At 33.8% G+C, this 24,525-nt stretch overlaps 1 protein-coding gene across 1 annotated transcript in view; it reads right to left on the reverse strand.

Annotated features, from left to right (window-relative positions):
- LOC127866627 (uncharacterized) overlaps positions 1 to 24,525 on the reverse strand; it is a 44,144-nt gene that overhangs the window by 10,128 nt on the left and 9,491 nt on the right. The window contains exons 12-46 of the mRNA XM_052407329.1: positions 23,186 to 23,331; positions 22,734 to 22,881; positions 22,253 to 22,425; positions 19,946 to 20,099; positions 19,675 to 19,823; positions 19,342 to 19,489; positions 19,034 to 19,197; positions 18,742 to 18,892; positions 18,515 to 18,651; positions 18,253 to 18,400; positions 17,496 to 17,665; positions 16,784 to 16,934; positions 16,491 to 16,645; positions 14,311 to 14,458; positions 13,565 to 13,731; positions 12,924 to 13,089; positions 12,615 to 12,787; positions 9,976 to 10,126; positions 9,590 to 9,780; positions 8,989 to 9,139; positions 7,655 to 7,836; positions 7,376 to 7,526; positions 7,052 to 7,224; positions 6,813 to 6,969; positions 6,556 to 6,725; positions 5,856 to 6,066; positions 5,492 to 5,655; positions 5,134 to 5,343; positions 4,572 to 4,727; positions 3,798 to 3,812; positions 1,893 to 2,137; positions 1,490 to 1,724; positions 994 to 1,190; positions 711 to 799; positions 4 to 73 (exon numbers count right to left, since the gene is read on the reverse strand). Of these exons, the coding sequence (XP_052263289.1) occupies positions 4 to 73; positions 711 to 799; positions 994 to 1,190; positions 1,490 to 1,724; positions 1,893 to 2,137; positions 3,798 to 3,812; positions 4,572 to 4,727; positions 5,134 to 5,343; positions 5,492 to 5,655; positions 5,856 to 6,066; positions 6,556 to 6,725; positions 6,813 to 6,969; positions 7,052 to 7,224; positions 7,376 to 7,526; positions 7,655 to 7,836; positions 8,989 to 9,139; positions 9,590 to 9,780; positions 9,976 to 10,126; positions 12,615 to 12,787; positions 12,924 to 13,089; positions 13,565 to 13,731; positions 14,311 to 14,458; positions 16,491 to 16,645; positions 16,784 to 16,934; positions 17,496 to 17,665; positions 18,253 to 18,400; positions 18,515 to 18,651; positions 18,742 to 18,892; positions 19,034 to 19,197; positions 19,342 to 19,489; positions 19,675 to 19,823; positions 19,946 to 20,099; positions 22,253 to 22,425; positions 22,734 to 22,881; positions 23,186 to 23,331 (5,566 nt within the window). The remainder of the gene's footprint in view (positions 1 to 3; positions 74 to 710; positions 800 to 993; positions 1,191 to 1,489; positions 1,725 to 1,892; positions 2,138 to 3,797; positions 3,813 to 4,571; positions 4,728 to 5,133; positions 5,344 to 5,491; positions 5,656 to 5,855; positions 6,067 to 6,555; positions 6,726 to 6,812; positions 6,970 to 7,051; positions 7,225 to 7,375; positions 7,527 to 7,654; positions 7,837 to 8,988; positions 9,140 to 9,589; positions 9,781 to 9,975; positions 10,127 to 12,614; positions 12,788 to 12,923; positions 13,090 to 13,564; positions 13,732 to 14,310; positions 14,459 to 16,490; positions 16,646 to 16,783; positions 16,935 to 17,495; positions 17,666 to 18,252; positions 18,401 to 18,514; positions 18,652 to 18,741; positions 18,893 to 19,033; positions 19,198 to 19,341; positions 19,490 to 19,674; positions 19,824 to 19,945; positions 20,100 to 22,252; positions 22,426 to 22,733; positions 22,882 to 23,185; positions 23,332 to 24,525) is intronic.

A 24,525-nucleotide genomic window follows, 5' to 3' on the forward strand; every position in this document is an offset into this window, starting at 1 on the left:
TACCTCGATATTTTCATATTTTGTATGTTTATACAAAATGTAATCGCCCTCTTCAGCGTGATGCTCATACGATCTACAAAAGGTTTTCATTGTTAAAGATATGTGTGTATTTTTCAATTTAAATCAAAACTACATTCTAATAACAGTCAATATCAAAAAACAATTTTCAACAAGCTTGTTTTAAATTTCATTGGGATAACCCAGAGTGTCAAATAAGACTGTCTTTAAAAAAGAAAACAAGCTGGTACCATGAAAAGCTCGTGTTATATTGCTTGATTATTTTGATCTGCAACGGACTTTCATTTAACGGCATTAACTTGTATGATGCAATCCAACACAATCATTTAATATTCCTTATGTATAACATGCACATATAGATGGTTTGTGGTTAAATGAAATCATCATTAATGGTACATATACACGCGTGTAATATAACACTTAGAACTTGGTGTTGTGAAAGTCCTCTAAAAAAGGATTGTTGTGATTGTTCAACACGTGTTAGTTAAATTTCGCAACTGAAATATAATGATCTTAAAAGAAATGTCATGCCGTCCATAATTTATTTTATTCGTCCATGAATTCGCTAGCGAGCTCGACACGTATTGCAAACTTTAAGAATAAATGCAGTATTGCAAACAAAAGTATAATTCTTAGGCACGTAAATAGATAAAACCAATCCTTCCTTAACGTTTCCTTAATTTCGTAATTACCTTCCATCAAAAGTGTACATGTGCGGGTCATTTCGTGCACCACATAGTTTTCCTTGCCACTGTCTGTCGGCTTCAGGTAAAATTTCAACCTAAATTTACAACAGTATTGCATTCAACACGGATGCGTAGTCATCGGTAGGAATTAAGCACGGGTAAACACATATATATAATGTGGTTACCTGTATTTACATATACTGTACAAGCATTATTTAATTATTGAATGTATTTCGTCTCATGCATTTACATATATTTATAATCGGTGTCCCTTAAAATATGTTTTCACCTCAATGGCTGGCAGTTTATACGGCACATCCAAAAATGCAACGTTTTCATTTTTGTGCATTTGTAAGAAAAGCGTGAACTTTCCGGCAACTCCGTATTGGCCAGTTTCGGCTGCACCAACATCAACGTTTAATATTTTCCCTAGCGGTTGCGCCCCAACTGTTTGAGAACATCCGGATGGAAAGTCTCCCTCTACATCTAAATGAAACAAGTTCGGAATAATGAATTCAAAAACATCATTGAATCAGTAATTATCCAGTATTAAAGTTAAAAGGAAAACAGTAAATCTTATCAGAATATGTATAGGCGAAATCCATACATCGTTAACGGACCGATTCACAACTGTTGCCTTGAGTCGTGTATGAGGTTTTTTCTGTTGGATGTGTGTATTGATGCTTATCTCAAACAACGATCTATTGGCATTAACGTTATTGTTTTGGAAGTATGAGTAATACGAATAACGAGGCATATATATCTTGCATAAAATACCCTTTTACCTGGACAGTTCGTGCCGTAATCTGGAGTAAAGTAATCAAGTGTGGCTTTGCATCCAAGTTCGTTTCTACAGAAAATCGGAACGGTGAACTGTAATTCAATCGACTTTATTTCACCTCTTCGAACTGAGACGTACGGTGTTAGGAGCTTGATACCCACAAAAAATGTTTCCGAAAACATCGATAACTGCCCTGGTTGCCCACCCTCTTCGTTGAACGCACGAACAGCGCATGAAACCTTTAAATAGTTTAATGCAAATGTCAAAAGAATTAAATGAATACAACTTTTGTATTCAATTAACGAATAATGTCAATAACTATAGTTAAAAAAATAAGCAACGTATAAAAGGGATGTGCTATCTTAGCGTTTATATGAATGCTATTTAAACGTTTGCAAATAACGTACGTTCGTTCCCATGCCAACATGCATATCAGCAAATTCTTTCTCAGGCAGAAAGCAAGGCTGCATGTTTGTGTTTTGACAGTACTGTTTTGTTAAAATATGCTCTGAATTTCCGGAAACATGCCATTGAACTTGATAAGTAAGATTGTGTTCTGCATCTGGGTCGAATTTGCATCTGAACCAAACCGAGTTACTATTATTTTCAAGCACCGTGATAACGCTCCTGGCAACAAACGCTGGTGGGGGTACTGAAGTAAATTAATATATAAGCAGATGAACTATTGGACATACATAAATGCCTATGAAATAATTTGAGTTGTTAACATAATTATATTAAAACTTACAGATTGTCTTCCATGAAGTAAATTATAATAGTGTATATTGAAAGTATTAACACATTAAAATATTACCAACAAGGAGATTCCAAGGATCATAAAATACGAACTGAGAAGCCGTAGCTCACGTTCAGCTAAGAAACTGTAGCTAACAGGTATACTTTCGAGAGGGTTGGCTATGAACAAGCTTAGCAAAGGAATACTATACGAAGGCACCTATAAATAGTTACATCTCTATTACCAACAAGAAGTTCACAATGATCATATGACGCTCAACTGAGAAGCTGTAGCTCACGTTCAGCTAAGAAACTGTAGCTCACGGGTATACTTTCGAGAGGCTATAAACAAGCTTAGCAGAAGAATACTATACGAAGGTACCTCTCAATAGTTACAACTCTGGGCCTTGTTATTCTATACTTATATATTTTTTAAGATGTTGTTGTAAATAAGTCTACAAATCATGGTCTTGGCAAGTTGTAATGCCAAAGCCATGATTAAGACACTATGTCTTGTTTTATAGAATATGTAAACATGTTCATATCATAAAAGTAAACCCTAGCGCATGATAAGTCTTCACCACTTGGGCATCATTTGAATATACTTTTTTGGAGACCTCTATACTATATATATATATATATATATAATATAAAGTCGCTTTAAGCCGTTTATATAAAATAAAACGCTTTTATTAAATTTGCCGTAGCTTTCGACCTCTCGGTCTTCTTCAGCGGCGTTTATTTGTGAATAAGCATATCATCTTTAGCGGAAGTGACGTTACATTATCGCACGTTACATTGCGCGCCAATTTATTAAATAATATCATTGAAAAGAGATATATATATATATATATATATATATATATATATATATATATATATATATATATATATATATATATATATATATATCCTTTCAATGATATTATTGAAGCAAAATGTGTTATATACCGTGATATGAAAATCTTGAGCATCGTTGTTCCAGATTTTCCATAAAGTCAACGAGAAACATGTGAACCCGGGGTTGGCCTGTTATTACTTTTTAAACTTAGTAGAGGACTTCTTGAACGGACTGTTATATATTCACAGTATAAGTCTATATAAAACTGGAAACCCCCGGTGCAGGGTGTGGTTCATGCACAGGAGCTAATCTAAACCCACTTTTATAGAATACCATAATAGGATGTTTCATACCAAGTTTTAAACCTCTTCCCCAAATGGAAAGGAGAATAGACATTTGTATAAATTGTTGCTGGCGCCTCGACCAAATTATTCGAATAATTGTTAACGAGGACCACCAAAGAAACATTCCTGTTAGGTATCGTCGCATTCGGATGAGCTGTTCAGGAAAGGTGCATTTCGAACTTTTTTTAACGAACACAGACAGGTCACGTACGTACCCACGTACAGACTAAGGAATTTTTTTTTTCAAACTCTCAATTATAGATCGTTGTGCTCAAGTGACATATAAGGAGAATTAAATATTAACGCTATGTTCTCGCGTGTTTTAACTACCATTATACAAATAACCCACTAAATACATCGTATCAGGTATAAAACCATAAAAAGCGACTTACTTTCTGAGCCTATACCTGAAATATGTTAATGAAAAGCGTCAATGAAAACATATTAAACAATAAAATAGCATCAATCACAAAGTCAACGTAATTGTTAATAACAATTGTTGCTCAAAAAGCTGTGAAATTCCGACAAGCCCAGTCCTATTATTACGGTATGTTTTAACAGTCTGTGTTAAAGTGATATTATACGCATTTTCACTGTTGAATTGAGCTGAAAAGAATTAACAGGTAAAATAGTAAGTTAAAATGTGGTAACTGACCAATTATCTGCAACTCATTTTGCCACCAGTTGATGTATGTATTATATTCGATATTTTACATGACTTTACAGTCATTTAAGCCAAGCGGAACTGTCTTTTTATTAGGATCGGAGTTAGTGTTTGTGTGTCGTATAAACAAATCTGCACTGAAACTAAATTTAGATTCATATCGTACATCGAATCATTTCTGTCGTCAGTTTTCAAAACGAAAGTAAGGTTGATATTCAAATGCATTCTTTTTCTCTTTCCGGGATTTTGTTTAAGTATGTTGATGCTGCATTAACAAATATAAGTATATATGAAGTGGAACACCAAAAAAAACGGCTGCGATAGACACCAATAAACACATCATAAACTGTTAAATGCGCATAATATCACCCAAAGTATAAGGTCAAATTGAGAACATTTAAATTCAATATTTTGGTTAGTTGACTGATAGTAATTAAGTAAATCGTTCACCTATCATTTTTATTGAAACGCAACAATATTAATGTACATTCATGTTGATTACCAAAGCAATAACCGCTGTCCTTCGTTTTTGTTGGCCCTAATCTATACACAAAGTAACTCCCGCAATTCTTGGCTTGGATATCGTAAGTAATATTTGAATTGCCGGATTGTTCAGCTTTCAGTGATTTAACCCCAGCACCAAGCACAGGAATCGGATCTGATGGATGAAATAACGGATGAATATAAAACGAATTAAAGAACAAATATATATATGTATATGTTTTAATTCAGAAGGTTATGCATGTCATTTAGTCGTTTTAAATTCCCCACTCATTTTTTGGGATTGCACTATTTCCAGGCGGAGACCGTAGATATAGTAATTATTTTACGTGTAATGTCTTTCTGTTTTGTTTTTTTTTGTTATTGATTATTTGCTTTATAAAAAAGACTTGCGATTAAAAATGCAACTACAAATACTTCAAGAATTTCATTATGCAACCAATAATTATCCCAACAAAGGGTTACATTCAGTAGAAGTTCGTGGATACACGTTAACATATTTACGATATGACCCAGAACGTTGACCGCATTTACCGAACTGTTAAAAAGCATTCATGTATTACCCGTGCTGTACACCGGAAACACAGTAGCACATCGGTTAAACGGCGGTTCTTTGTCAGGCAACGTGTTGTTTCCAACAAAGTACCAGTTAAACGACAATTTGTTATCGTTTATTGGTTTAGAAGTTGTTTTGTAATTTACTAATCGCAGTTCTAAATTTGGAAGCCTCTTGTAGTTTTCTTTGTCACACGGATCAATATTCTCCTGGTAGTCTAAAAATCATCATCATAAAAAATATTATGTTCGGTCCTATTTAAATGGACAATTTGGATAGACCTTCAATAATAGTTATATATGATTGTAATTTTATGAAAGCAAAATCAATTTTCTAAAAAAAAATATTATGCAATAAATGCTCACTGCAGTAAATTGCGACGTTTTCGTCATGTACGCAGTCATGGGTACCCCACTCTCGTGCTTTGCACTCGGACACATCTTCTTCAACTCCGAGACATTGCAAGTCGTCTAAGATTATTGTTTCATTTCCAAACAAAGCGTAGGCTTCGTATGGTCGATATACCTTCCTGTTTCACATAAAACAAATATTTAATACAAATAGTCAATAATTTTCTACAACCATAATTATGGGTGTCAAATTTTGATAATACTCACAAAATATTGTAGAATAAAAAGCAACTTGTAATCACGTGTAATCTGTCGTGTAATTTATCCGATCGTTTTTTAGAAATTAGATACATTGAAAAAGTACTAGATAGAAACTGACCCAACAGAGTATCCCATCATAGAACAAAGAACCAATGCATCGTCATCACCAAACTCATCATCACATATTGTCCCCCAGTGGTCATCGCGATACTTTTGCAGTTCTTGATCGTATCGTCTGTACTGCACTTCAACTCTTCCTTTAATCGGTTTTTGCACTATGTCTGCTACTTCTTGTAGCCCTTCCATCAATCGAACCGGTGTTTGAGCACCTGCAAACCCATACATATTCCAATAATTTCCAAACAAGCAACGCCATTATGAATAATATATATCACGAACAACAATCATCGTAGTAAAATTATATTTAACATACTGGCTAGTGTATCTAGATTTTGATCTTCTCAATCTCGCACATAACTTTTGTTAATAATAATGCACCCTTTCAAAAAAACTATTAGTTGCTGATTTTATTTGACTGATATGAACGACAAAGTACATAGTATTTCATATATTTGTTTTAGATTGGATTCTTATGAGAAAGCCTGTTTTAACTGTTTAAATTCATTGGCTGCCAATGTGGTATATATCACATCTATCTTGATAACATGACCAACGACATCAGGATTTTAACAAAACGCAATACAAATAACAACATCTAAATGACAACATTGGCGAGACTTAATGTTATTGATAAGTGCTTCAAGCACATACGTATCTAACTACATAGTTTCTCAGCATATAACTTTCATGAAACTTACGACAGTTGAGAGCAACATTTTCTCCGCTAGGACACGCCGTTGCTGACTTCACCCACTGACCCGAACCGCATTCATACAGATCATCTTCATTGCCATCGCAACCAAAATCTCCAATAGGCGTGTATTCAAACGGCATATTGACGAACTCCTGATTATGAATCGTCACGTTCCTACAATAATTATTGCGGTTATATCGAACAATAATAGTTGTGGTATTCAGCCTTAATCAAAACATATTGAATGGGATTGATACTTACCCATTATAATTATCTCTTTTCCCGGCTAGAGTACACAGTGTTAGTGCATCTAGTATGGTAAAATTGTCTTTACATATTCGTAGCCATCCACCATGGATATAAACCTCGGCGATTCCGGAATAAAATGTTAGACCATCTCGTACTCGTACGGGTGTGTCTGTGAGACAAAACGCAAATCAATAATTATTTTATTAAGTTATCTTCCGTATGTAAACAATACACATTTACGTTATACATACTGCATTGGACGGCTACGTCGTTGGTGTTAGTGCAAAGGGTATTTGTATTGTTCCATCGACGACCCACGTTACATTCGGAAATGTCTGGTTCATCTCCAGTACATAAGAGATCTGAAATAAATATTCTGCCTTTCCCGTTTCCGTAAAATCCGTTTAAACGTATTTCAATACTCCTGAAAATGAAAAATTAATCATATAGTTTTTAACAGTATTGTTTTACAAACTTTATATTGCAAATTTGAAAAAAAAACTCTATTAAAAACGGACATTTTAATTAAAGCAACGACGACGTTTTAAAGATAATACAAATAGGGAAATATTTACTCGGTATTGAATCCTTTCATTCTGCAAATGACTTTTGCATCATTTATATCGAAATCTCTGTCACAGATCGTGCCCCAAGTGCCTTCATACTCGATTTCAACTCTTCCAGAATAGTTAGTTCCACCTACTAGGCGCATAGGAGTAACAGGTCCTAAAAGAATACAACGGCTACAAATAGAAGTCCTGTCGCGCAATAGGATTTAGTGTGAAATAATTACATTGCATGGAAACTTATCATAGCGAAGCGAATGTCATAAACCCAAACAACTAAGTTCTTACTACAGTTAACTCCGACATCCAAGAAATGCGAATTGCAAGGGGGGTGTGCAGAATTTTCCTTCCACGGATACGAGGCACATTCGTCGATATCTGTCTCTGTTCCGTTGCACTGTAGGTCTTCTATAATCAGGTTACCTGACCCTTGTCCAAACTTGTAAACATTTGTGTGAATCGTGAAGTTTCTGTAATAAATATGTTTTACGCAAAGAACCTACACAGGAAAATTATTTGAAACTACCAAACATGCATAAAAAATCAAACTAAACTTGTATGTTGAGAGTTTATCATCCACATGTAGTCGTTTTAAGAGGCCATTTTGTTATAACCTACAGCTTCGCTTTTACCTACGTTATAAAATTTAAACAGATCAGGGTTTATCTTCGCACAAATAAATATAATACAAGCAGTGTCCATATAAAATCATGATAACAGAGCAAAACGTTTGATGTTTTTATTTATTTGAAAGATAACTAAATCCCGCAACGATATGGGTAATACAATAGAATTTATATCGGCCAAAATTGCAACAACATTGTAAATTGTCGTTTAAGACTGATTTTAACCATTCTTATGTGAACGCACGACAATTAACTTTTTTCGCACGGAGTTGCAACAGCTCTGTCTCGTCATTACGTTTGTGATCGCAAATTTATACAGGATTGTGTAGGACGGACAGACATACTGTATGACGTCCAACTTGTTTATTGAATCAAGTGTTGGAGGTTTTGTTTTAACGTTTTCGAAAATCAGCTTGGCCTGGTTGTTTTAACCAATATATCTATACATTTCTAGCATACCCAAAATATCTTATTGATTTTACAAATTACACAGTAACCACCAAATATGATACGTTAACAGGAACAGCATTCAACAAAACATCATAACATGACATGTTTTAATATATGGACTAATTTTAAGATTTATTTTAAATAAATAATGTTATAAAATGTATTGCAAAGTGTGGAACTCCAACCAGTGTTTCATGGAGTTAGAGCTTAACGCATAGTTTTCAGTCATTAGGGTATAAACTAATAGTGTTGTGCTTAATGTCATCTGAGAGAAATACGTGGTGTCCGCATTCGTAACAAAATCAACAAAACGACTCCGAATTCTTCCAAGACAAAGCCTCTAAATTTATAATCGTTAATGTTTCAAATGATGGTTTCTCATTTACAAAATAATATGTATTCATATTTTTGTCATGGAGTTATCCGCGCATGTAAATACACAATTGTCTTATTTTGGAAATCTTTCAATCATTGAAACATTGTGACCTGGGCAATGCGTGAAGCGGACGATTAAAACAAGTTGATGCTAATACACTTAAAACAAACCCTGCACTATCGACCCCAGCAAGTCTGCAAACGACTCGCGCGTCCTCATGATCAAAGTGTTTGTTGCAAACAGTTCCCCAAACACCGAAGTACTGGAATTCCACTCGTCCCTGGTAATTGTTGATGTTGCTGATGAGTCTTACACGGTTATCTGCAAATAGAAATTAAATACCATTATGAGTGATGTGTTTGTCTTCTAAAGACATATCCAAAGACACAATCTAAATTAAAATGTCTCACAGTCAACCAGTATGAGCTTGGCTTTTAAAATGTTTTTATTTATATTTTGGATTAGTTGGAATTTAGTTGAACTGATATGCTTGTGGTATAAAAATTACATTTAAAACTTTGATAACGCAATTTGTCTTTTTGTATGCAACTAAACAAATAGATCTGTTGGTTTTTAAGATCTTATCGCCATGCTCCAATAAAAGTCAGTAAAGGTAATCTATTTAATATTCAAATAAGTTATTTGTTCGATTTATATCAAGCTCACAACTAAACTATACGTTTTAATATATACGTATGCATAAACACAATATTTCTTTGACTGCATGTGCGTAACTTACATGGAAACAACGTCAAAATTATGTTAACTTACTGCTACATATAACGCCTGCACGATCATATCGGTATGTTGCACCGTGATACCAACAGTCTTGAGGAGTCCACGGATAGGTGTACCCATATTGGCGTTGAAACTGGCACTGAGAAATGTCCGTCTCGTTTCCTTGGCAGTTCATACCATATATAATAGTATTTTCAGTAAATCCAGAACGAATATCTGGTGTCCTTGAATAAAAATATAATTAATAATAATAATAATAATGAAAATTAGTATTAATATTATTAATATTATTATTATTATTATTATAATTATTATTATATGATTAGTATTCCGAGAATGTCCTCAATTAACTTAAACATGCAAATGCTCATTGTTGATCCATGTAATCAGTTTTCAAGTTGTTTGTAAACATAAAATACCCGATTTTATATCCAAGTTTATTACAAACGACGGCAGCTTCCCGGAAGCTAAATGTGTATGCGCACATCAGATACCACGAGCCGTCGAAAAAGACTTCAACCATTCCCTTACTGGGATCGCTCCCTCGTAATCTGATCGGCGTGTTTGGTCCTATAATATAGGCTGGTTATTCAACAGAATGTGCGACTGCATATTCAACTCGAAAGAACGTCAACAGAACGAAAGATGTAATAATATAATAAATAAGTCTTTCACATCATGAAAATGCGTTTCAATCCAATGCAGACTAAGAAGGTTCTAAATCAACAAAGGCTTATTTAATTGTTAAATATGTTTTTGTCAACATTCACCGCCTTCTACCGTCTGAGGTTAAAATCACAAAAATCTAAAATAATTAAGTCAAGAGAGGCAACATTCGTTTTTACATATATTCGTTGACGCAGCTGGGGCGAGTATTTCCTTGAAGGTTTGGAAATAAGAACATGTTTCATGTTTTTCGGTAAACACTTTTCGATTTTTTATGTTTCATTTCATCAAACGTATTTGTTATCCTTACACTATTTTCTCCGTTAAGTGCCTTTTGTAGGTCAGTTTCCAATGTGGGTTTGATAACCATTAATTACAAATGTCAACTTCAAGTGTACAGTACACTGTATAGGCACTTTGCAAACATGTTGATTAAAAAGAATGCACGAGTACACAATACTAGCACGAAGAAGCAAGCGATGGTGTTCGCTAAACCACTCACTAATCACTGGATACAGCCGATTGAGTTTTATGACATTTGGTTTATGTCGATGAAAAATCCTTATAACATTTCATGAGTTGTAATATAAAAATTATTATGTGATATGACAATATTGGAAATGATAAAACGATCTTATGCTGCATTCAACACATTTTCTTTTAAGTTAATGCTCTTAGATCTATGATTTAGTTCTAAGATTATACACAATGTACTCGAAATTTGCATTAACGTCTTAACATTTCGTATACTCTGACGTCATGAATATGGTCGAATTGTACACAAGAGAGTATGTAAGTAAAGAAGTATAGTTGTTAGAAAAATAATTGACAAATTTTAAACACAAAATTACCTCCAAGCCATCGCGAATCAAACCTTTTCACTTCAGAGCAAAATCATAAGTTATCATTCTCTTGTTTTATCATTTCATTCATCGCACAACATGAAACAGCTATAAGCCCTAACCGTGGCTCCGTAAAAAACACGATTTAACTTATGTATTTTGCTTTTTTGTGGAAAGAGCGACTCGCAAAGGCTACAGTTTTTCTGTATTCGTAAAAATTGCCTTGCTTAAAATCTTTATGCTATGCACCTTGCTTGTTTTTTAATTCTAAATAATTTGTAATTCTGTTTTGTTTTCTATCATCGTGTAGTTTTCCTAATATACGTGCTCAACAAATATGTTTTCACCAATCATCAATATTAAAATATAAAACTAGTTAAATGTAAAACATCTAGACAGTCACCTCACAATTATTGATTTACGTTGTTACACTCAATTATTGTGCGTCAAGCCATAAATATAAATGGCGGATTCAAACGATATTCAGTTAACAATATAGTGAGGTTTATGTTTAATTTTAAACTTGAATGTCAAATATTTTGTTTTGTAATTACAATTTCATAATTATATAATTTTATTTTTCAAAAAAACAAACTTTAAACAATACAATACTTTGTTAGTCTTCTTCGATAATAATATATTCTTATAATTCTTGTTCGTAAATTTACACAAACTGGAAAAGGCTGTTTGTCAAACCTTTTAGGTACTCGTATAAGTTTTTGAAAACGATATAGAGGCATGTCAAAATTAGTAGCTTTTTATAAAACGTATATTAAATGGACTATTTGTCATTAAAAAAAAATCAAATCTCAAATCAATGAAATATTTATATTGTAGTTGTACATCCAAACTATGCAACCGGCGTTTTACACTAATTCCTATGGGTTCATTATGAGATACATTTCGATAACCTGGAGTTTTTACTATACGATACTTGATTCTGAAATCTCGTAATCACGAAGGGATTTATCTCAAACTAGTATATTCTTCATTTCATCATACATCAAACAAATTCAAGTTTGATAGCAAATACACCATTAATAAAATTCTTTTATCGTATAAATGTTTATTTTTGAACTGCAATGGTGTGCTATTAAATTACTGTTTACTCTGATATGCTTTGGGGGGCCAATCTTGATCGTCATGTGTTTAGCCGGTTAAAATCCCCAATTACCAACCTTGACCTAGACAAAGCGGGAAATGCAGTGATAATTATTAAGTGATAAGTGTTTCCTGCTTTGATCTGCACTGTAGAGTCAATTTGCAAAACTTTACGGCTGGTCCAAAGATGGCAACTTGTCTCATGATACATTTTATGAATTTTAATTATTCATATACGAATATATAAAAGCAAACTAGTATTGCTTTTTAACAACATCAAGCAATTGTTTTGCGTGAACAATTATGTCCGATTTTTTAAGTCATATTATCATACAAACTATCAATCGCGTTTTTGTTCGAAAATTAGGGGGCGACCTTTTATAATATTTGTTTAAAGAATTTTTTTTTATCGGATATTGGCAGTGTATATCAGTTAACATTACACTTACTGCAGTTAATCGCCACAGCATTGTTACTGGTGTTACACGTATTCGACGTCTCAGACCAAGGCTTGGACTGACATTCTTGGAGATCGTTTTCTTTTCCAGAACAGTTCAGTTGTTCAATAACAAAGTTGTACGAGGAACTTCCAAATTTGTTGTTTGGGTAGATAGTTGCATTTCTAAAACGTAAATGTCGCTGTCTTTACTTAATAAAAGTACTTTGTTTAACCGTATAAAAACGCATAATCGAGTATATCGTGTTGTCAATTGATATCACATAGTATGAAAATATATTTAAAATTGTAATAATCTCACCCGTTTGTCGGGGCACCAACTAGATTACATATGACGTCAGCTTCTTTGGCTGAAAATCCAGTTCCACAAATGGTCCCATATTTAGTTGTGGTGTACGGATCTTGAAAATGAAGTCGAGCCCAACCAAAATATTTATTAACACCCGCTTGAAGTGATGTCTGGGTTCCTGATATGGAAGACAAAACAATTATACAGGCATTCACACACATAAGCGCATATTCGCACGACAGCGAAAGAACGCAGAAACACAAGCGCACAGGCACACACACACACGCGTCCATGCAATCACACCCACAACAAACGAACGAACAAAAGAACGAACGAAACAAATAACGTACGAACGCACTTACAAATAAAAAATAGATATATATACATTCGTTCGTGCGTGCGTGCGTACAGACGAACGGACGGACGGATGGAAGGACGGATGGACCAACGGACCGACGGACGGACAGACAGACAGACAGACAGACAGACAGACAGACAGACAGACAGACAGACAGACAGACAGACAGACAGACAGACAGACAGACAGACAGACAGACAGACGGACGGACGGACGGACGGACGGACGGACAGACGGACGGACAGACAGGCAGGCAGGCAGGCAGACAGACAGACATACAAAAATATGCACTTACGGCACTCAACTTCAAGGGGAGCCGAGTAAATGCACGAACCAGCCATCCAGTTATTAGAACTACACTCAGTTATGGTTTCTTCATATCCTGTACACAAAAGTCGCGATATCGTATAGTTGCTAAATGTCATGTTGTTATATGTGAACGTGGATTGAACCTGGCCATATCTGAATCAAATACACGTCAGCAGAAATTCAGAATCGTATGTAACTTTCGACTACTTCTAAAAAGTACCCGGTACGTTTAAGTTAACTATTTAATAATCGGGGTACTGAAAATATAAAGAAAATGTTCCCTGGAGTATTTCCGGGTTCCTTTAATATTAGTGTACGTACCGCGGTATATTGTAGTATACTTAAGAGTAATCGGGAAACTTTAAAAATACTACCTGAATAAACAACGACCAATTAAACGTAATTCAGTCGAAAGCAGCGTTATTGCTACATTCTCTAAAAAAAGTTTGCATTTAGAGGAAATTATTTTAACTAATAAGTAAACAGCATTTCTTTCGAATTATACATAACGAGGGTGTGAATAATAACCATAGGCTCTTATATACATAAATTAAGTATTGCCATCGTCTTAAAGGGTTCAAAATGAAAAATATGTTTATTGTTCTTGTTACCAGTAAGTTATTAACCAAACAACAGAAAAATGTTGATAAAGTATGTTCTTTACTATACTATACTATACTTAACATTTATTATTTATCTCATTTTCCCATCGCAGTCAAACCACACACTTACGTATATCTGAATCCTGCAGATCTGCATATAATGTTTGCCACATAGCTGTTGGTTGTATCTCGACAAACGGGCCCCCAGGTACCATTGTAAAAAACTTCCACTCGACCTTTGGTTGACGAAGGACCATCCGCAAGTCGCACCGTCGTTTCTTAAAGCAAATTGTATACGGCGTGAGGTGTAAGAAAAGTTTCATTATCAGCTGTTATTCGAATTTTATGACTATATATGCATGTTGATGCATTAAGGATATACGATCGTTTCAACTTTACGGTACGTTTCTACTTTGTCGTAAAGGTTCAAACATAAGCAAATATCACTGAAGGCAGTCATTGTATTTTTAATGTAGAATATTTTTTGATTGCTGATGAAGTAATTAAGTTGTTCCTATTAAAGAAAAAATATACATTGAAATTGATACAAATATGCACTTTTTAACCGGTGGCTGTGGTAATCAATAATTGTGAAAGAAAGATAATGAAATGTTCTATGTAAACATATCATTTGGCATATCTCACTTAAGTATGATGCATTAAATTATTGTATTTTGTTAATGATTTTATCCATACTTGTTTACAAATACTGTTAAATTATATATGAATTTTCATTATTTTCCTATATTTAAAACCACACACCTTGAAATGAAATACATGTTAAAGGGGCCTTTTCACAGATTTTGGCATGTTTTGAAGTTTGTCATTAAATGCTTTATATTGATAAATGTAAACATTAAATTTTAAAAGTTCCAGTAAAAAATCAAATATAAAATTTAAAAAAGGAAAAAAAAAGTAGCCCGCAGCAGGGCTCGAACCAGTGACCCCCGGAAACCTGATGTAAAAACGCATGAGCTATCCTGCCAAGCATACATAAGTCACGTATTTTCTACGTTATATAAGCAATCTTCGTAGTTCCACAAATTTAAACGACAACAACAGAACTCTCCAAATTATCCAATCGTTTCGCGTTGCAACGCTTTATAATGTTTTGGTTTTTAAATCGTCAAAAGATGCATATAATGGCTTTATTATACCATGGCAAATGTTCAGTAATACTGTTTCCTCACAAATATCATAACTAAACCGAAAATTTGCGAATCTGAAACAACTTTTTTCAATATTGTCAATTTACCAAACCGTGAAAAGATCCCTTTAATCAATACATATAGATGTTATTTTTAAGTGTGCACATCTATAGCCTAGTAAGCAAATAATTATTTTTTAATTTAAAACCGAAAGTAGGATTTCTATACGTATTAAGTTCTAAAGCGCAAAGAAGACGGATTTCTACCATGTAACCACCAGATATATTCTAATTGGCATAGATAAAACTAAATATATAGCCTAGTTAGCAAGTAATTTATTATTTTTTAAACGGTACCGCTTTTAAAACTGAAAGAAGGATTTCTAGACGTATACGCCCATTTCATCAAACGCGATTATTTTTAAGTTTTAAAGCACAAAAAAAGATTTATACCGTGTAACCACCAGATATATTCTAATTGGCATAGATAAAACATGTTTCTTATTTATACTTACATTTGCTTTCATTTCAAGGTGTGTTGCTTTAAGCTCTTTTGAAAAAAACTAATTGAGACTTGTATATGCTGAATTAAATTTAAAGCACTTTTGTGTACAGTAGTCAGAAATAAAAATATGTACACGTTCAGGGTGCGCAAAAATTGTATATAACACAAAATGTAAACACTCATTGATTGTTCAATGCGCAATATCCATAACGAGCTATTCTGCATTTCCATTTTGTTTTTTAACTTGTGTGATAACATCAAAAGGAATATGCTCTCGATTATTCCGTTAAACAGAAAGTGCGTGACCCAGTGTGTATGTATTTTTAACTCATTTAAACACCGTGCCCGTTTTACAAATTGCCGAAATGGCAATGTGTAAAAGATTTATAACCTTGAAAAGAAATTGAAAGATAATTTACGGAAACGCCAATTATATATGTACTATTTTGACAGATAAATGGACGTTACACTAACAACATATAGAAAACAATATAGAATTATGGATATTTTGAAAATAAGATCCTAAAATATCATTAATTCTTTAATGTGCAATGTTTATAGTAAAGTTTTTTTGTATTAATTATTTTTAGCATATTCTCTATACTTGATTCATTTAAATAAACGCATTTACTTTCCGTTAAAATTTATAAATTCTTACGGCAATTGATATGTATCGCCATATGGCTACCACATGCGTCCAATGTTTTCTCAGTGTATCCAGCACATTGCGAAATGTCATCTTCGACCCCATTGCATGAAAACCCGCCATCGATGAGGGTACCGTTGATTGGTTCCAATGACAGTGTTGCGTTTCTGGTGGTTTGAAAATTGTCGAATGTATTTTATGTGCGTACAATTATAAGTGCACACGTATTACTTTTTTCTGAATAGTTTCATTTGATTGCATATACTACCAAACTTTAAAAAGGTAGGATTAAATAGCATGGTTACCTGGCATGCGTGTGTCCTAGCATTCGACATATGACGTACGCATCATTTGAACTGAAGCCGTCGGAGCATACTGGCAGCCATGTTTTGTTAAAATTAACTTCTAGTTTTCCAGATAGAAAACTTGTGCCTTTAGTGAGCTGAATTGGTGTCTCTATTACACAAATAAAGAATATTTATACTTAATTGTCAATTGCGGATAACGTTTATGCAGCACAGCCGTCACGTTTTAAATTGTATATTTACCAAAAAATATAATCCTGAACTATCTTTTGTATTTTTATAAACAAAGCATATATACACGTCTCAGTAAGTGAGAGACAAAACCTCAAATCCAAAGATTAATAAGTAACTATCTAAAGATGTTTTTCAATAATCTTTAATAATCAGTTGAACTATTTGAGTCAAAATACACCACAGCTACATTTGCAACGGCTTCAATATAATAAACTGTTTTACTTATAACTCGTTCATTTTGTTACTATTATAATCCTCGACACGAATATAGAAGGTTCATTAACAGACTGATCTCAAATTGCAATTCCGGATTCTTCATGCGTAACATAAGAAAATGACCCTTAACTGAACAAGCCGTTTACTCACTACTAAACATAACTTATTATTTTGATGCATACGTTTAACAAAGGAAACATAATGACCCCTTATAATGTTAGTATATTTGGTTTATGAAACACACTAGGCCACCAATACTCACGACAACTGATCCCATGTGTTGAGTAGGTTCCCGTTGATCCAGAATATACTGTGCTCTCCAGACATTCAACAATGTCAGTTTCATTTCCAAAACACTTTAAGTTCTGTAACCGTGCAACCCGGTTTTGTGTTTTCTGACGGAGATAGTCCATTGACGATGGTTGGTAGTTGCTAAATATAAAGATAATTGTTACTGTACATAAGTTTTCAAGCAGCAATTGTGACTTGTATATACATGCTTTATTATGTATATGTTTTGATTGCTACTTTAATTTCATATGCATGCATAATATTAAGTACATAGAGAATATTATGTGAGTTTTGGATAAAGATCAAGTTTATCATGCGAGGCTTAGAACCGATGTAGCGCGAGGTAACATGGTTCGTGCCGTGCATGATAAACTTGATCTTTATCCAAAACTCACATAATATTCTATTTATCCTATTATTTCCTCACAATTTTCCAATAATAACTGTCAAATATGGCATTTTTTGACGATTTAGTTTTTCCGTAGTTGACAAAAACAGATTCTCCAATTTTTGGAAAAACCCAAATCTGATCTAAAAATAGCGATAGTATAAAGCTCATGTTTATACGATCGTTGTTATACTTTGATTTTCATCTGGTAATCAGATAAAATACATTCTTTGTATTCTACGTAAATCCCATATAAACTAGCGAATACTTGGGTATTATAAAATAAAAAACAACAATCATATTCAGAAACCTCGTGATATATACAATAATGCAATTTTACCTCGTTAGATTGAAGCCAAGAAGTCTACAAACAGTCCTTACAGTTTGTTCGTCATCAAAACCGTTTACTGTACTCTCATATTCACCGAGTTGAACCAATAATTGCCCCATGTACCTTGTTCTACCATTTTGTAGTTGTAACGAAGTCGCTGTTAAAAATAAGACTTTCGTTACAATAACAGTTTGCCATATAAACTGACTGTGGTCAAGCAGGAAGATAGTAATTAAACTAGAACACAGCCATAAGTAAACTTAATACTTACGACACGAAATTGACAGAATTGAAGCGCAATTTGTCTCGTTGATTCCTTCACATTTGGAAATATCGTCTGCACTTCCGCCGCAGGTAAGTAGCAGATTGGATATGTTGCGCGTGGTCATATTGCTCGCATGAGCTTGTCTGTGACACAAATCAAAATATTAAAATGCATTTCAATTAGCGCAAGATTTCACAACGCACGTTCATTTATAATAATAGAAATAAATATACCTGTAATTGTAACCCAACATTCTGCAGAACATCTTTGCATTGTCAACGTTGCGTGAAGGGTCGGAACATACGTTTGACCATGTCTTGTTAATGTAGACCTCCACAATTCCTGTATAAATATTTATTCCATCTCGGAGACGAACAGGTGTATCTAACATAGATTGAGATACAAATTTGGTTAATGTTTCGCTCAGCGCAAATAAATATAATAAACCACAACATATACAAAACAGTGAGTCCAATACTTTCGACAAAATAAAACTATATGGTAAGAAGGATGACGGCTACTTACTGCATCTCAGAAATGCCTGTTTCTTGCACTGTGAATTGGAAAACCAGTCCGAGGACTGACACATTTGATAGTCTTCCTCAGTACCCGTGCACTTGATATTGTCCACAACTGAATGTGTAATGAATCCAGACTTGAAGTACGGCTGATCCACCAATTCATAATCCCTATAATGTAAATAATGTATTTCAGTAAAGCATTGTGTATATAGCCATTTTCCTCGCAAAGACAAGCATTCACTGTTATACATCAAACAATTCTACATAAAACTGTATAAACACAACGATAAATTGATTTCAAATCGTATCCACCTTGTAATATTGAATAACATTTTGCACATGACAGCCTGGGTCTCAGCGGTTAAATTATCAGCACACATATAACCGCTGCTTCCGTTCTTCGTCACCCTTACATATCCCGCATGTTGAGTGAAACTGCCATCAAGACGAATTGGAGACACTGAAAAAAAAATTAACATGTTCTCTTTAGAATGTAAACTTAAATGTTTAATTAGATAAGATGAATATAAAAAGAAATTATGTACAAAATACTTTGACTGTTCTCATTATGAAAATCTTAAAATACATTTTAAACATTGACATAAAAATCACATAAAGCAATGTACTGAGATAATTTAAACATACAACAATTAATTGAGAGTCCATAGCGGGAGCAGCTGTAAGATCCCCAGTCCGAGGAAGGACACAGAGAAATGTCAGATTCATTTCCAACGCATTGTAGGTTTCTCAGCAAGGAGTTGGAATAATAATGGTGGATTGAATCGGATGCATCGCTGCAAAGTAAAGCGATATTAAAACAATAAATAAGTAAGACGCTCATCTCTGCCATTTATTTAAACAAATGTGTTTGTTACTGTAATAACAAATATTATAGTGATTACTAAATATATAATACCTTGAAAAATTATATCCTTGTAAACGGCAAAAAACGTCTGTGCTGATTTTTCCATTATAATTATCAGTACAAACGGTTTTCCAGTCGTTTTTAAATTTCAACGCAACCCGCCCGTCGAATCGTGTTTTCCCGTCCAAAAGACGAATTGGTGTTTCTGTAAGTAATAATATTCACTCACAACTTGTATGTAATTTATAACCTAGCATTATAGTATGTTACAGAAATAACCCACGTGCTCGTGAACGTGAAATGGTCAATGCACGATAGAAATGTGTGCGGACATGAACAGTTCCGTGTACGTGTAAAACAGGAAGAGAATTTATGCAGGTGAGTGTTAATATTTGTTTAACGGACATTCGCAATGGACCACAAGGTCGAAAATATGACAAGAGATCATGTGGAACCACCTCGAAAGAGATGTAAACAATCTTATATTACAAAAGCCAACACAGAAAACATATGTGTCTTACATTATCAGACCATACATCTGCTTCCGTAAGACAGTATATTGAAAATAATCATAAAGTTTAGTTGTAGCTATATTCTTTCGAATGTTTCCGATTTAATGCAAAGAGTGGTCATATAAGGAATTAATGGCTTCTTAACTATTCATCGGGGGTGGTGATACTTATGGCACTGTAACGTTGAGACGATATGTATGTGTAATATCTACTTTAGTTCAGTTGTTCAATAAAATAATATCAGTTTACGAGCATTGATCAGTATTTGATATAGCTGGTAAAAATGATTTGATTTCTGCTACAAAGTATGCTGCATTTCAAAGAAATACATCAAGTAAATATTGAGTTATCGTTGTCGAAGATAAAATAAAATTAATAAAATGTACAACTAATCTTTCACATTGATTTTGAGTTTCAAGTCAATGTCTGCTAGAATAATTATCTTAAATTGTGAATTCTTGTTAGAGCATTAAGCTGTAATATTTATCATTCATATGAACTATGGAATGTCAAGGATCATATTACTTTCCGAATAGAAGCAAAAGTCAGCGCAATAATAACGTAGTATTCATATTTGAAATAACGGTGACGCTGATCTTGATCCCAAACAACTCATGTAACAAGAGGTACCGAATTAAGGTATTTATGCTAGGTTTGCTTCATTAAAACACACGCTGACTTAAGTCACAGTCAAAATACGATGATAAAAGCTCGATATTCATTTTGGAATATTGTTCTAACAAAATGCTAATCGTTATGTTTATTGATCACCATCGTGTCAATATAAAATCAACATAATTTTTCACGTTAAGAAAACACACATGAATATGCGATTAAACGGCATATAAATCTCATTATTTATCGCGAATCACGCAGACGATCGCGTTCAAATTCACCGTTGCGTGTATAATATATTCCCACACCTAAAGATTCGTGATGACAATTCGGTCTTTTCGTAATTAAGAAGTTGTCGCCCATTCGGGAAGGTATCACGAGTATCCCGGGTAAAAAGAGGTCCGTCTAAAATGCGTATATGACTCATATCCGCGGATATGACCGAAATGTGCGGATATAGACGAATATAATCAATATCGACACTTTTTCTGCAATGTTAACGAAAAATACACAATATGCATTTAATATGCATAGTAAAATATCTTAGATTTGATTGTTACTATATATTATATTTTATTGGTACGTAAAAATATGCACGTTATTTTATTTATTCAAATGAACAAAGGATATCGTAGTGCTACATTTAAATGTTTCAAGAATGATTATAACCATTATAGTTGCGCTGTGATTGATAAGCAATGCATGTCCCGCAAAAGTTTTAGATTGTTCGTTAATATTTCAACAGTTCATATTCAATATCCCGAAACGTTAAAATACGAAGCCTATATTTTAAAAATCAATATTACAGCTGTTACATTCACTTATAAAACATAATATCAACGAAAAATCTAAATTTTTTAGCGGGACATGCATTGCTTTAAATAATAAACTATAATATATATAGAACAATTGGTTGGATTCGGTGAATTATCGATTTAAAAGTGATATTATGTTGGAAAAATGATAATGTCTATTAAATTGTTATATTTTGAGACAATACTAACATATTTAACACATATTGTGTATTTTTTTTATTAAACATTGCAGAAAAAGTGTCGATATTGCCTGTATTCGTCCATATCCGCACTTTTCGGTCAATCCGCGGATAGGAGTCATATTCGCATTTTAGACGGACCGCTTTTTACCCGGGATACTCGTGATACCTTCCCGAATGGGAGACAACTTCTTAATTACGAAAATCCAGAATTGCCCGATGTAATTTTGTACGCACCGAGTACTCGGCAGTAAACGGTTGCTACGCTTCCAACGTCACACGAGGTATCATTCCATGGGGAACTCTGACACTGCCCTATATCTTGCTCGCTCGATGTGCACGAAACGTTGTTAAGAAGGTATCCGTGCTCACCAAACCCGAAAGGAGAATCTTGGAACACAGATGCACTCCTTAAAAAGCAAGCTGCTGCACACGTCATTCATGCTTACGCTAGAGTTTTAGCCTCGTTTTATGTTCAATAGGTTATAACATGGTAAATAAACAACAATTTTCGTGATGATTAAGATTACTGCCTAAACTTCCTGTATTATTATTATTTCTTAAAAGACAACAATAATCTATATCACGCAGCTGGGGACATGCCTTGATGTTGTTTTAGCATCTATGGATACTTATTTACAAATTTTGTTGATAAGATAAATTATGATATTGGTGTGACAATAAATCTAAATAACAAAAAATAATTGTAAAACCACACCAAAGTCTAATGCCAGCTTTTCTGCAGACGACATCGGCCTCTGTGACGTTAAATCCGTCAGCACAGATTGTTCCCCAGCGTCCCTGGTGTAGCACCTCAACTCTACCGGATCTCTCACTGCTGCCGTTCACGAGGCGGACGCTGCTGTCTGAAATACGAAATATGAATTGTTATCAACACAACTGATATATGAAGAATAGGTGATCTGTATGTAACAGATTTGTGAATGTGTAAATAATTCATATTAAGACGTCATACAATATAATATTATTTTTTTAATTTTCAAAGATGAATCTATCTTATTATTTATGAATGAATTTCAGAATTTGTAAATAAGAATATATTTCGATGCCACGAACTTCATTATTAAAGCTATCAATAAAGCAATTACGCATGTTATAATCAATTAAGAATCAACCGGCTTATCAACATATACACTTATGTCTTCTTACTGCATACGATTGCTGCCTGTGGGCAAGAATCCACAACACCCCACAAACCAGATCGACAGTCGGATACGTCTGCTACAGAACTGCTGCATGCGAGGTTTGGAATGACCTTTGAACTTCGGGTTGCAGTTGGGGTCGTCAAGTAGCCACTGCAATCAACTGGATACTATTGTCCGATATAACAATAATGATATTTAATGAAATAATGCTGTTATCGTAAGGAAAAGAGAACTATATGCGTCAAACATCAAATCATGATGCATTAGTATAGCGCAGTAAGCATGTGCTGATTTTCGGAGACAATTGATTCCCTATCACCATTAAAACGGAGATTTCTTAACAATACATGCGTCAAATAATATTTAATAAGAAATATCTTTAAAAAAAGATATACGGTGTTGATTATGGTCGGTGTGTATGAACGATCAAAAGTTATATCTGTGAGATCAAAAATTCTTAGCGAATGCTTTTTTCTGCATAAGTCTTATCTGCATCACACGCAAATAAAGTACGGGGTGTTGCGCCAGAGTTCATGGCTTATTTCACTTCATTAGATATTATTACTCAGATATGTATATTAACAGAATATAAAAATACAAGAAGCATGAAAATAAATGAAAGCATATTGGTCAGCCGGCAACACTCGAATCGTATTTGATTTCATTATTAATAGTATCGTAAATCATCGTGCTCATGCTTAATAAATTTGTCTGAATGGATAAATATTTCTAATGAAATAAATCAAAATTGGTCCTTATGATGAAAACACATTAACAGTCTATGATTGACATACCATAATAATATCGCCAAATATCTTTATTTTGTATCTTTCTGATCAAAATAAACTTTGAGTACAAGTATTTTACGAGATAGCGTTTATATAACGATTTATGTAACTGACCTCAAACTGACCTTGATACATTGCGGTTGGAATGCAATGCATTAAAGTGAAGTAACAATTCCACTGCTAGAACGACGGCTTGTTTCAAGCTTTAAACATTTGCGTGTTTAACGGTCAATTATGAAAACAATTTTAAATATTTTCGTCTAAGCGTATATCAGATTACTGAACAACAATACTTATATGATCTAAAATGTATAAATGCACAGAATGCAATATCGTAGTAATTACCAAATATGATAACACAGCCTTTATGTACAAACGCTCTGGCGCTGACATTCTTCTAAATAAAAAGGGACACACACTCTGTATTGATGTCGAGAATTTAGTGTGAAACTGCTCTATCTCTCAAACTTATCATTAGAGATACAATTTTTCGTGCTGAATACGCAGTTAACATCGTTGCTAAACGAACTGAAGTGTCCCTTTTCATATCATAAAT

The sequence above is a fragment of the Dreissena polymorpha genome, chromosome 2, assembly GCF_020536995.1.
Source record: "Dreissena polymorpha isolate Duluth1 chromosome 2, UMN_Dpol_1.0, whole genome shotgun sequence".
In the NCBI taxonomy this organism is placed as follows: domain Eukaryota; kingdom Metazoa; phylum Mollusca; class Bivalvia; order Myida; family Dreissenidae; genus Dreissena; species Dreissena polymorpha.